Below are 13,309 nucleotides of genomic sequence, written 5' to 3'. Positions count from 1 at the left end.
TGATGTTACCCAAATCCAAGCACTTCCACCTTGTGACATAAAAATGTAAACTCTGAAACATCTGTCTTGTGTGAGCTACTCTACCAGCAATTCACCTTTCATTAAATCCCTCAGCTTAAGCTTTATTTTCACAAGTGAATTCAGCAAAATTCATTCAATAATTATCTTAAAGACAAAATGAAACAGAAATCAATTTGATTCTATTTCTAGTTATTTTAAGCTATCTTAAGAAGAATGTCAGATCAATACACTAACTGCATGTTCTCCTGTTATCCAACAGATCTCAGCACATTAGACCACTCTCCACTGAATGAGTGAATAATCACTGCTTCCATTCCCATTCAGTGCAGTCCAAGGTATACCATCAGTCATCCCTAACACATTCAGAGCTTGCCAATGTGAAGAAACACCACACAGGCAAGTCCCATCCAAAGATACAAGCACATGTGGAGATGCTCTTTTTACTCCTTCCCAATATTCTTCAAGAAAAACATATACTGGATTTTTTTACAATAAATAATCAAGTTTTTAAATTCACATGTAGTATCCAAGTTTAAAACTCAGTTTGCAAAAACAGACTACATAAAATACTGGCTATACAGTGTGTACAATCTACACCTAGCTGGGCAATTTAGCCTAGCAGTTAGGATGTCCACATCTTTCATCTGGCACAATGGCTCAATTGCCTAATCCTCCCCGACAAAGCGCCAAGATCCCATAGGGTATCAGTTCACATCCCCGCTGTTTCTCTTCCCATCCAGCTCCCTGACTTACAGACTGGGAACGCAGCAGAGGATACCCCAAAAGAATTGAGACCCTGTACCCACATGGGAGACCCAAAAGAAGCTCCTGGCTCCTGGCTTCAAATTGCTCAGCTCCAGATGTTGCAGCCATTTAGGAAGTGTGCTAGCAGATGAAAGATGTCTCTCACTTGTTCTCTCTATATATGTAAATGCCTTTCCCATAAAAATACTTTTTTTAAAAAAAAGTGTCCATATTTCACATTACAATACCTGGTCCTTGTTCTAATTCCCTGCCAATGCAGAACCTGGGAGGCAGTGGGGTTGATGGTTCAACTAGCTGGGCCCCCACCAAAAAGAGAGAAGTACATTGAATTCTTGCTTCTTAGCTTTTGCCTCTAACCACTCCTACCAATTACAGGCATTTCAGAAGTAAATCAGTGGCTAGGAGCTCTCCTCATGTCACTGTATCTGTGACTCAAGGAGCCAGCGCTGTGTCCGGGTGATCCACTTCTGGTCCAACTTTCTGCTTGTGGCCTGGGAAACCAGCCTAGAGCTCAAAGCTGTGGGACTGTGCACCCATGTGGGAAATACAGGAGAAACTCCTGGCTCCCAACTTCAGATCCACTCAGCTCTGGAGTAAACTGAAGCCATCTGGGGAGTGAACCAGCAGATGGCAAACTTCTCTGTGTCTCTCCTTCTCTCCATAAACCTGCCTTTCAAATAAATTAATCTTTAAAAATTATTTTTTCAAACAACCTAGACCCAGATAGAGGTATTTCAGTCAAAATCTTGCTGAACTATACAATTCTAACCCTTCTTAAACATACTACTTTATTAGAGCAAGCCTACACAGACATACACACACGTGTGTTCACCACATGAACACTGACAATTCGTGAAAACACACTGTACATTGTTTTCAGTCTAATGGCACTTATAACTATATAAGCTAGTTGAGACTCCAAAATTGAATAAAGGCAGTTTTTTAAAGTGCCCAAGGTGTAGTAAATAAATCAAGCAAATTTCATGCTTCTTGATGCCACCACAAAATTCATGTCTGATCTGATAAGACAATGCTTAAATCTTTCTCCCACTGAAAATAAACTATATGCTATGTGTTAGCATGATTACTACTATAAGATCTATACCATTCCTTTAAAATGCATATTCTATGAGCATAACACCCTAGTATGAAATAGATCTGAAACTTATCTCAATTTGAGTAAAAAGTTACATTTCTGACATTTGTCAGCAGTCTCCCAGTGTGCTGGCCCTGTGCCACCATGGGCTGGGGCCAGCCTGATGTAAGGCCAAGCTAAAAATAGCAGCTAAGCAGCAGCTGGAAGACAGAGGTCTGGCTTCAGCTTGGGACTTGGGAGGAGGGGACAACTATAGGGGATGAAGTGGAATATACTCTTGGTAGGTATTTACTTTTCCTGATTTTTCCTATCATTTCCTGACCCCAAGTGACTCTTAATTCTATCATGAACATAAAGCAGCCACCAGTCATTTCAGTGCTCAGCTTCATCACTCTAGATAAAGTATAAACCACAATCATGGTAAGACCGATCAGCTGTATTGGCTGAAGGCCCATCGGACAAAAATTACACGAGTGATATTTGGGGAAGGAGGGAGGAGAAAGCTACAAGACAGCATGAAGAACCACATACAAGGCAGGCACTTGGAACAGCAGTCAGGACACTGGCTGGGATGCATACATCCTGCACAGGGTCCACTACCAGCCTTGCTTTAGATCCCAGCTTCCTGTTCTGAGCACTGCCCAGAAGGCAGCAGATGGCAGCTCAGGTAGGCACGTCCCTGTCACCCAAGCCGAGGGCTCAGACTGGGTTCCCAGCTTCTGGCACTGGCCTGGCCAGCTGTTACAGAAATTGTCAAGTACAATCAGATTGCTTTTATCCTCTCTCTTGAGCTCTTTCTCTCCCTGCCTCTCAAATTAAAAGCAAAACAGTGGGCCCAGAACAGTAGCCTAACAGGCAAAGTCCTCGCCTTGCACGTGCCAGGATTCCATACAGGTGCCACTTCCCACTCAGCTCCCTGCTTGTGGCCTGGGAAAGCAGTCGAGGACGGCCCAAAGCCTTGGGACCCTGCACCTGCATGGGAGACCCAAAAGAAGCTCCTGGTTCCCGGCTTTGGATCGAGCTCAGCTCCAGCTGTTGTGGTCGCTTGGGGAGTGAATCATCGCATGGAGGATCTTTCTTTCTCTCTCCTCCTATTTTTATTACAAAGTCAGATATACAAAAGCAAATAAATCTTTTTTTAAAAAGTACCACCATAAATCAGTCCAGCTTCTCCATCATCCCACATTCTATGAAAATGCTTTAAAAATCAATGAGATTATGAAAGTGTCAAGGCTGCATCAATTAAATGTATCTAAAAATGCACTCTTGTTTTAGGGACATCCATCCTGCAGGATTGTAGTAGCTATGGCATTCATTTGTGATGAGGGGGAGAAATGCAGACAGAGTAATAAGATGTATACAAACCTCCTGAACAGGTTTTCAGAAATGCCCTAAAGTCAGGTCAAACCTCTTACTGGGCACTAACACTTATGTTGTTCTGCAAAATATTTTTGTCTTTGCTACATAGGTATCCTCATATATCACTAACACACAAGCTTAATACTTTTATACAATTAACAATCCTAATGTTTCCTGAACTTGAGTCTTGTAATATTCCTCCAGGTTTCAAATTATCTACAATGTTTTATATTATCTCATTTTTAGCATGTCAAGTTCACTGCTGAACTTAAACTACCATTACAATTTGACCTGGGGCCCGGTGTCGTGGCCTAGCAGCTAAAATCCTCGCCTTGCATGTGCTGGGATCCCATATGGGCACAGGTTCTAATCCCGACAACTCCACCTCCCATCCAGCTCCCTGCTTGTGGCCTGGGAAAGCTGTCGAGGACGGCCCAAAGCCTTGGGTTCCAGCACCCGTGTGGGAGACCTGGAGGAAGTTCCTGGCTCCTGGCTTCAGATCGGCAGAGTGCTGGCTGTTGTGCTCACTTTGGGAGTAAATCATCGGACAGAAAATCTTCCCCTCTCTTTCTCTCCTCCTTTCTGTATATCTGACTTTGTAATTTAAAAAATTAATAAATAAATCTTTAAGAGAGAAAAAAAAGAATTTGACCTGAAATTAAATGCTCCCTTAAAGTGTAGTCTAACAGTCAACGAAATGCTAGTTGAACAACATCTCCAATGGTCTATTTAATCTATATTCAAGACATCCTTGGTTCTGATTTCTGAAGCTGACCAGTACTGCATGCAAACAGAAAGCCAGTCCATTCAACGGGAAACCAGTGGCTACTCCACCACTGTGGACAACTGGCTTGACATGTTCAGGCCTCAGCTTTCCCACCAGCAACATGAGAAAAGCTGACATCAATGGCACTTTTTTTCTTCTCTAAAACATCACTCTGAAAGCAGACTAACAGTCATAATATAGCAAGGATATTTTATTTATCAACACAGCTTTCTCTTCTAAATATATTTTAGGAGATGAAACAATGCATTAGTACACCAAAGATCAATAGAGAACATTTGAGGATGGTGACACTTGAAACTTCACCTGAGTTCATTTGTCTCCTTTTGTGCTCAATGAAAATATATACATGTATTAGCTGGCACAAAACTAATCCACTTAAGAATTCCACAGACATGTAACATTAAGCATGGCCTTAACAACAGTTCACTACCAACTGAGAGTCAATCTTTCAATCATCTGAGATCTAAATGACAAGCAGATTCTACACTGCATTCTTGCCAAAATTTTAGATCTTTCTAGATGAAAAAAATTTTTGAGGCATTATTCCTTTCAAAGAATTGAAGATCACATACATTTATCAAGTAACAAAAACTAAAACGAGAGATAAATTGGTTTTTAAATACCCTGGATTGTTCCCTCAATAAATTTAAACAACACACCATTTTTGAGAATTTGGCTGGGACTGAGAAATAGTGCCTGTGCATACCACAAGACTATGGGACATTTCTCCAACTTACTGACACTGGTTCCTCAGAAGGATGCTGAGGAGGAAACACTCATGTTTTCAAATTTAAAGTATTCCCCAAATATTCATGTCAAAAAATTAACAAGCCATGAAAACTCAGTTGGGCTTTTTACTGTGAATAATCTCCATTTCTTAAAATACAGTAGCTTACAAAGTAACTAAGGTAGTTTTGTGAGTTTCACATAGATTACCATGTTTTAAAAGACTGTCTAGAGGCCTACACTGTGGCATACATGGTAATGCCAACTCCGGCTGGACCTACGAGCACTGGTTTGTGCCCCAGCTATTTCACTTTCAGTCTAGCTCCCTGCTAATGACATGAAAACATTGGAAGGTGGTTCAAGTGTCTGGGTCCAGGCCACCCGTGTTGGGGGCTCAGACAAAGCTCCTGGCTTCAGCCTGGTGCAGGGCTGACCACCGTAGCCACCTTCAGAATGAACCAGCCCAACCAAGAATTTCCTATCTTCCTTTCTCGCTCCTCCCCCCATCCATCCCAAACCCTGTCTGACTCAAAAATTTTTTAAATTTAAATATTTCTCCAAATTGTTTTTGTTTCTAATAGATTTATATTTACCTGTTTGCTTTCTTTTCTATGAAATTTGTCCCACTAGTTTAACTCAAATCTTGAATTTAATGACTTCCCTTCTAAAATGCTGAAGATAAAACAAATTTATCATATGTACATTTTACCATACTTCTCACAATAAAGTATCAAATTTATTTTGCGTCACTGAAGAAAACTTCTAGCTTAACACCAACAAATCATGTAAGTATGTGGAAACAGTGAGGATCCAGTCATGTAATGCTTAAACGGGACAGCTGACTGAACATGCCATTCCTGCACTGCCATCTTGTTGACTGAACACATTGCTAACTGAAACCACACATTCTTAAGAAACCAAACTTTTTTTGAGACTTTATTTTTACTCAAAAGGCATATTTACAGACAGAAGGAAAGAGAAAGAGCTTCCATCACTTGATTCACTCCCCAAGTGGCCACAACAGCTGGAGCTGAGCCAATTCAAAGCCAGAAGCCAGGAGCTTCTTCCCTCATGGATGCAGGGTCCCAAGGCTGTAGCCATCTTAGACTGCTTTCCCAAGCTACGGAGGGCAGTACTGGAGATGGAGCAGCCAGAACAGGAACCTGTGCCTACATAGAATCCTACCACCTGGGGGGGGGGGGGGGCGGAAAGATGAGTTAATCGAGGCACTGCACCAAGGCCCTAACCAAACCCTTACCCTGAGTGTGAAGAGATGCTGGTCTGTAAAACATTTAGAGTTAAGACTTGAGATAGCAACCCATTGCGAAACGCAGCACAAAATAAACACTCTCAAAATTATCAAGGGTTTGCTTACTACAATGACGACTTGAACTGTCCAATTAGTTGCCAATTCTTATTGCATCCGAAATTCTTAAAAAGGCGGGCATCAAAGTCTCACATCTGCAGGAGGGAAGAAATCCAATGCAAAATGGAGGGAAAAGAGTGATGGACTTTTTCACCCAAGGGGGTGCTCATAACACAAGCTTTCAGCAAGAAATTCAAGACTGAAGCAAAGGTAAAAACGTCAAAACATTTGCTTAACCAAATCCACAGTTCGACTTTCCAATATTAACATGCTTGGGCTACAAAAAGCCTTTTGTCTAATACTTGACACTACACTAGAATAACACCCCAGAAAAGGGTTATCACACCAAATTCTAAGTACTTTTCACCTAAAACTGAATTTTTTAACTTTCCTCAAAACAATGCTGAGGAGTTATCAGGAACTGAAAAAACTACAAAACTGACTGTAGCATCTGCCGTTTGCTTCAGTGGTTAAGATGTCACTGTGACTTCCACTGACGTGCCCACACGTTCAAACCCAGATCTCCTGCTCCAAGGGAGTCTGCAGGTGATGGCTCAACACACTGGGTTCCAGGCACCCATGTGAACAACTGGCATTGAATTCCACCTTCCTGGCTCAACCTGGCTCTGTCCTGACTGTGCAGCAGTGAGCAAACCACACTTTGGGAGGCCTGTGTCTATGTCTACATCTGTCTCTCTCGCCCTCTGTGCCTTTCCAATAAATACAACAAATGCACTAAAAATCAACTATAAATAAATCAAACATATAGGGCTGGTGTCAAAATTAAAGTTCCTGGGCCCGGCGCGGTGGCGTAAGTGGTTAAAGGTCCTCGCCTTGCACACCCGGGATCCCATATGGGCGCCGGTTCTAATCCCGGCAGCCCCGCTTCCCTTCCAGCTCCCTGCCTGTGGCCTGGGAAAAGCAGTGGAGGACAGCCCAAAGCTTTGGGACCCTGCACCCACGTGGGAGACCCAGAAGAGGCTCCTGGCTTCGGATTGGCATAGTATCGGCCCGTTGCGCTCACTTGGGGAGTGAATCATCGGATGGAAGATCTTCCTCTCTGTCTCTCCTCTCTGTATATCCGCCTTTCCAATAAAAAAATAATAATAATAATAAAAATAAATCTTTAAAAAAAAATAAATAAAGTTCCTTTGGGTACTATTGCAAAAGTCAAACGCAAAAAAAAATGTAGGATCCAGTTCAAAATTGTTCTGTATTATGTTAACCTTGAAAAATAGTCAATGAAATGTACCATCATCAATCAATCAAAATAATTCTGGAAGTCCATTTAAAATATCATCTTTATATAGTGATCTCTGATCTGTGAAGAATTTGAAATGCTCAGAGAGCAGGTCAATGTGTTGAGACTCTTACTCATATTCATTCTAGTACCAATTTCCTTTTACTGCCTTGTCACTCCTAAAAGACACAAAATGTTCAATTATGAATCTGAAAAGATGGTAAGACTATGCTTGCCAAAGTGTTAGAAATCTGGACAACTGCCCCCCTAGACCCCAGAAAAGTAACTACCCAAAGTTCTATTAAAACTAATCTCCTTATACATCATACAATAGAAAGACTGGTTTCGCTTAAACACTCATGACTTTTTAAGTGACTATTTAGGAGGCAGGCACTGGGCATACCACTAGGGCAATGGTTTGAATCCTGGCAGCTTCTCCTCTGATCCAGCTCCCTTCTGACAGCCTAAGACGGACCATGCCTGGGCCCCTGGGCCCATGTGGGAGACCCCATGGAGTTCCAGGCTCCCGGCTTCGCCTGGCTTAGCTGCAATCATTTTGGGAGTGAGCCAGCAGACAGATCTGTCTCATCCTTTCTCTCTTTCTAACTCTGCCTTTCAAGTGGGCAAATAAATCTTTAAAATGGCTATTTAGCCACAAATTAGGAATCTGTGTATTTCGAAACAGCAACAAAAAAGGAACAATCATGTTCCTTTTATGATGCTTTCATAAGGACGTGCACTCACCTACTTCGACACACAGAAACACATGCAAACACAAACAATAAAATTTTAAAACTCATAAGGATGACTTAAGTTTCTTTATTACAATTTTTTTTTAGTTTTAGAAAAATACATCCATAAAACAGACATAAGGTAAAATATCTTGTCCGTTTACTTGGCTGTCCTGCGTCTTCCAGACATCTTCATACATACACACACACAACTGCAGCATCTGATATGAAGTTTGAGCCCTGTGTTTCAATGATGCATTCTGATCACTTTCCTCATTTGTAAATATAAATCCTTTATATTTTTTCACCATTGCATCACATTACATTGAACACTTCTTAACCACTTCCCTCCTAACAGAAAGCCAGGCACTGATTCCAGCTTTTCAGCATTTCCAAGCCATGCTGCAATGAGCACCATTTATGCAAGGATATCAATTTTATCCAGAAATTCCTAGAAATGGCACAGAAAGACGATGGCAAGCAGCAGGCAGGCACTCCCCCAACCCCAATTTCTGGGTGCTGTAGATCCTTTTCATCATCTACAACATTGTAAATGAAAATGACATCTCATTTTTACTTGTCTATGTAAAAGTGAAAATCAGCACACTTATTAATCATTTGTGCTTCTTTGTCTCAAATGTGTTCTGCATTTTCTGTTGGGCTGCTCATCTCTTTTTTTTCTGACATATTTTCAAGAGTTTTCTGCCAGCCTCCAATTCAATGTATTCATCCTGCTTAGATGCTTACATAAAATGGTGTGATGTTTTCAGCACTACAGGAGCGTTTGTTTCTAATCCAATTGAATTTATATGCATGTTTCTACATAGTTTGAGTTCCAGACAATACCAAGGTAGCAAGCAAAATTTTTCCCAAGCAAAAATTCAGAAAACTATTGATGGAACTTTGGTCCAAACAGTCAACAGTACTGACATGTCAACACCTTCCAAACTATCATTTTAACAAAAAAATGAGTTAATGGCACTGCCTCTAAAACTTTGCCATAATCAACTGAGGGTCAGCTCCGCTTACAGAGAGCATCACTTCAAAGCTTTCAGTTTCTTTTAAGGAGCTGAAAAAGCACAAGTACCAGCGGGTGTAATTTCTGCCAAGCCACAACTGTTCTGCACAATATTCAGATGCCCTCTAACAGCACAGACGGAAAGTCAAGTCCAACGAGCAGACTTTCCCTATTGTTGCTGTAACCTAGTCATCTCTACACAAGCCAATGAACGCTTCTGGTGTCAACAAGCTTGCATTTTCACAACACCACAAAAATTGATTATGGTGTTATCAACACCCTATACTGTCCTTTCCCGTCTCAGGTTCTGAAACAAACAAACAAAAAAAAAAATCTACCTCAAATCACAACTGTAAAATAAGCTTCTAGGGTGTGTGCATAAATTCAATCCACCATCTGAAGCTAAATTAGATGGCTAGTCTAGCCAATCTCCATGCCCTTAATCAAGGAGGCAAAAGACAAAACAAAACAGGAAAAAAAAAAAAGGCTGGTCATAAGTTTTTCTCACAGTGCCAGCTGCCAGCCTTCCATCTCTAAGCCTACTGGCACAACAAGTAATGCAACTTGGAAGTTAAGGAAATTGGCACAACTCAGCAGGGAAAACAGAATACTTTCCACAATTTGTACAGCACTTGTTTAGCACGTATGTAAGTATTTCCAAAGTGGTGGTCAACTCTTCCAGAAGCATCCCCGGACTCACATCAGCTCCATTCAGGGACTTCCTTCCCCTCTGCCGACTATTCAGAAAGTTACTATTTTCTTTGACAGCCACTCATGCAGGCCTCTTCCAGGATGCAAGCAGGCAAAGCAGGCAAAGCCCACGCTGCGTGTCTGTCTCCTAGAGAAGACTGCATCTTTTATTCACCTCCCCTTGGCTTTATTTTCACAGTGAATTCCAGGCTAAAATGCAATCAGGCAAAATCCTCCCCATGTGCCATGTCATTTCTCCCCTGTCATTCTCACCGCAGAGTCCCCCACGGGCCGGGAGGGGTGTGGGGGGAGGGGGAGTGTACTCTGACACTGCCAGACAAGCCATAAAAATTCGTAGACTCTAGTTTGACACACAGTGAACTCTTAGATTTGATTCAATCCATTTCAGTTAGACAAAAACAAACAAAAAACCCTCTCACCGCTCCCCCCAAAAAAGCATGAAACCTGAAAGAATGCTAATTAGGCATTTTGTAAGGGGGAAGAGAAAGTCTCAAAGGTTCACCCTGCTCCAGACACAAGGACAGGGTGCCGAGGACGGCAAGGTAGCACTGGGGAACTGCCGGCTGCCTGTGGAAATAAATAACCATGCAAAAAATCGCGTTTGCAGATTGCATTAGAATTCAAATTAACCAGGCAGGATTAAAACAAATCTTAATTCTCTCTTGCCTTCCCTCTCAGACCCCCACCCTCCTCCCAAAGAGAAAAAAAAACTGACTACAAAAAGAAAAGATCGAATGTAAAAATTAAAGAGACAGAGAGATGCTTCCCAAACCTATCCCCCATTCATTGTGGTACCCTGCTCATCAGCCTTTTGAGCAGACTACAGTGGCAGGGAGGTGGAAAATACGCCATTTGGAACCGGGAGGGAAATACGGGGAGAGGGAAGTTTCACTACAGTATTGTTCTTTTCATTCTGCCTCCAACATCCCCCATCGCTAGGGCTGAAAGAGATAACTGGACAGCGCGCACACACACGCACACACACACACACACACACACACACACACACGCGCGTGTGCGCGCGCACACAGGCACATTTGGGAGAATGGGGGCGGGGGCCGGGGCGGCTTTTAAACTGGGTATCTGAGCAAACTCTGTCAGAAAGGAGGGCTGTGCAGCTTTAAATCACAAGTCCTTCTCTCGCCTTTGTCAAATATCTTCTACTTTACAAGCCCTGAAAAGAAATAAAGAAACTCTTTTGTTTGGTTTCCCCTTTTCCCAGGGTGACAGAAAATAGAAGAGGGCACAAATAAACCTGAACCGGGGAACAAAGTGCGGGTCGAGGCGGGCAGAGGGGCGCGGGAGCTGCGGGCCAGCCCTCCGCCGCGCACACAGCCCGGCGCGCACACAGCTCCGCGGCGCTCGGAGGGCTCCCCAAAACGGAGGGACGCGAGCGGCTCCGTCGGGGACTCGCGCGCCCTTGACTCAAGGGGCGTCCTTGGGGTGCGAGGTCCCCCCGGAGACGGGCTCGAGCCGCTCCCGCCGCCTGCTGCCTCCTCCGGGGCTGCTCCAGAGAAGAGTGCCGGAGCAGAGGAGCAAAAAGGGAAGGTATCTGCAGCCGGGGCGCCCCGGTGGAGCCCTCCGGGACCCGCCGGCCGCCGCGGGGACCCGAGGCCGTCGGAGCCCCGAGAGGAGCGGCCTCCACCGGCCGCGGCCGAGCGGCTTTAAATGGATTCCCCTCCCCTCAGATCGCGGGGGGCGGGGAAGAGAAAGAAAAGAGCGAGCGACAGACAGGGGGAGAGGGGGGAGCGCCGAGCAGCCCGGCCCGGCCGGCCCCGGCCGGCATTGTCTAGTGCGGCCCGCGCCCCCTCCCCCGCCCCGCACGGCCCCGCCACACCAGCCTCGCCGGGAGCCCGGCCGGCCGCCCGCGCCTTTGTCCGCGTCCACCGGGCCGCCCGCACCCCCCACCAGCAAGAAAAAAATAATAATAAAAATAAACAAAACCCCCGGCGCGCGGCGCCCTCCGGGATGCGCTCCCCGGGAGCAGGGCGGGTACCGGAGCGCGGGGCCCAGGGGGGCGCCGACACCCACCCCGCCGATCCCGCCGAGGGGCGCGTCCTGCTGATTCATTTCCCACTCGCGCCGGGGGCCCGTCCGGGGACACGGGGCGGAGACCGGACGGGAGGAAATGGTCTCTGGGTTCGCGAGGACCGTCCCGGCCGGAGCCCGCTGGGGAGGAGAGCCCGTGCCCCGTCCCCCCGCCACCACCACCACCCCAGGGACGGACGGACGGACGGACGGACGGACGGACGGCCGCCAGACGGCTGCCCCCCCATCTCTCTCTCGCACACACACACACGCACACGCCCCGTGACTCACCGACTTGCAGGACGTTGTCTACGCAGCCTCCCTCCAGCAGCGCGATGCCCCGGCGGAAGGGCAGCCGCGTCTCGTCGCCGCCGTCCGCCGCCCCGCTCGCCCCGACCGACGACAACGACGACGACGACGACGGGGTCCCGGCTCCCGCGGCGGCGGCGGCAGCGGCGGCGGCGGCGGCGGCGGCGGCGGCAGCGGCGGCGGCGGCGGCGGCGGCCGAAGTGGCGGCCGGAGAGGACGAGGAGCCCCCGCCGCCTCCACCGCCGCCACCGCCGCCCGCGCCGCCGCCGCCACCGCCGCCTCCTCCGCCGCCGCCGCCGCCGCCGCTGCCGCCCGAGCCGCCGGGGCCGCTGCCGCCGTCGTCGCCGGGGCCGCCCGCCGCGCCGCCCCCGGTGTTGAAGGACGAGTACATGCAGATCTCTCGCTCGCTGCGGGGGAACGACCAGTAGACGATGCGGCGCTGCACCGGCTCCGGGATGCGCTCGAAGCGCTCCTCGACGCGCTGGAACGGCCACTTCTCGGCCACCCGGCGCGCAGCGATGTCCAGCAGCGACTCGGGGCTCTGGGTCTTGCCCGGCGGCAGCAGTCCCAGCGCCGCGCCGCCCCCGCACGCCGCGGCCGCCGCCGCCGCTGCCGCCACAGCGCCGCCCGCCCGCGGGCCGGGCCGACAGGCCGCGCTGTAGCCGCCGCCCGCGCCGCCGCCGCCGCCGCTGCCCCCGCCGCCGCCGCCCGGCCGGCAGCACAGCCGTTTCGCGGGAGGAGGCTGCTGTCCGCGCTCCGCCATGACCGCGCCGCTTCTAACCCGACAGCGGAAGTGCCGGGACCCTATAAACGGCACAAGGAAGCGCGACACGCACACGCCGTCGCGACGCCACGCTGCCATCTAGGGCCCGCCGCTCCTTGTACGGACACGAGAGGCGTGGCCCCCTGGCCTGACGTCGGAGCCGAGGCGGGGCTCCCATAGGGGGAACCTGGGCCTGGGGGCGGGGCCCATGCAAATCGCCGGGCTGAAACATAAATAGAGCACTTCGGCGGACACGGGGGCGGCGGGGGCGGCCGGCTCGGGTGCCCGGGCGGCTTGCGAGAATGTCAGGCCGCCGTGACGCGGGGGGCGGGGCGCGGGCGGGGTTCCCGCGGGAGGGGGCGGGCCGCCGGGCCAGGCCTCCTCGAGGG

General features: G+C 47.9%; 1 protein-coding gene across 1 annotated transcript in view; it reads right to left on the bottom strand.

Annotated features, from left to right (window-relative positions):
• ZSWIM6 (zinc finger SWIM-type containing 6) overlaps positions 1 to 12,920 on the bottom strand; it is a 159,513-nt gene extending 146,593 nt beyond the window's left edge. Inside the window, exons 1-2 of the mRNA XM_040977586.1 lie at positions 12,494 to 12,920; positions 12,140 to 12,436 (exon numbers count right to left, since the gene is read on the bottom strand). Of these exons, the coding sequence (XP_040833520.1) occupies positions 12,140 to 12,436; positions 12,494 to 12,920 (724 nt within the window). The remainder of the gene's footprint in view (positions 1 to 12,139; positions 12,437 to 12,493) is intronic.
• Positions 12,921 to 13,309: the final 389 nt, after the last annotated feature.

The sequence above is a fragment of the Ochotona curzoniae genome, unplaced genomic scaffold (assembly GCF_017591425.1).
Source record: "Ochotona curzoniae isolate NIBS_2020 unplaced genomic scaffold, NIBS_Ocur_1.0 contig_2754, whole genome shotgun sequence".
Taxonomy (NCBI): Eukaryota; Metazoa; Chordata; class Mammalia; order Lagomorpha; family Ochotonidae; genus Ochotona; species Ochotona curzoniae.
This window is presented reverse-complemented; position numbering and strand designations above follow the sequence as displayed.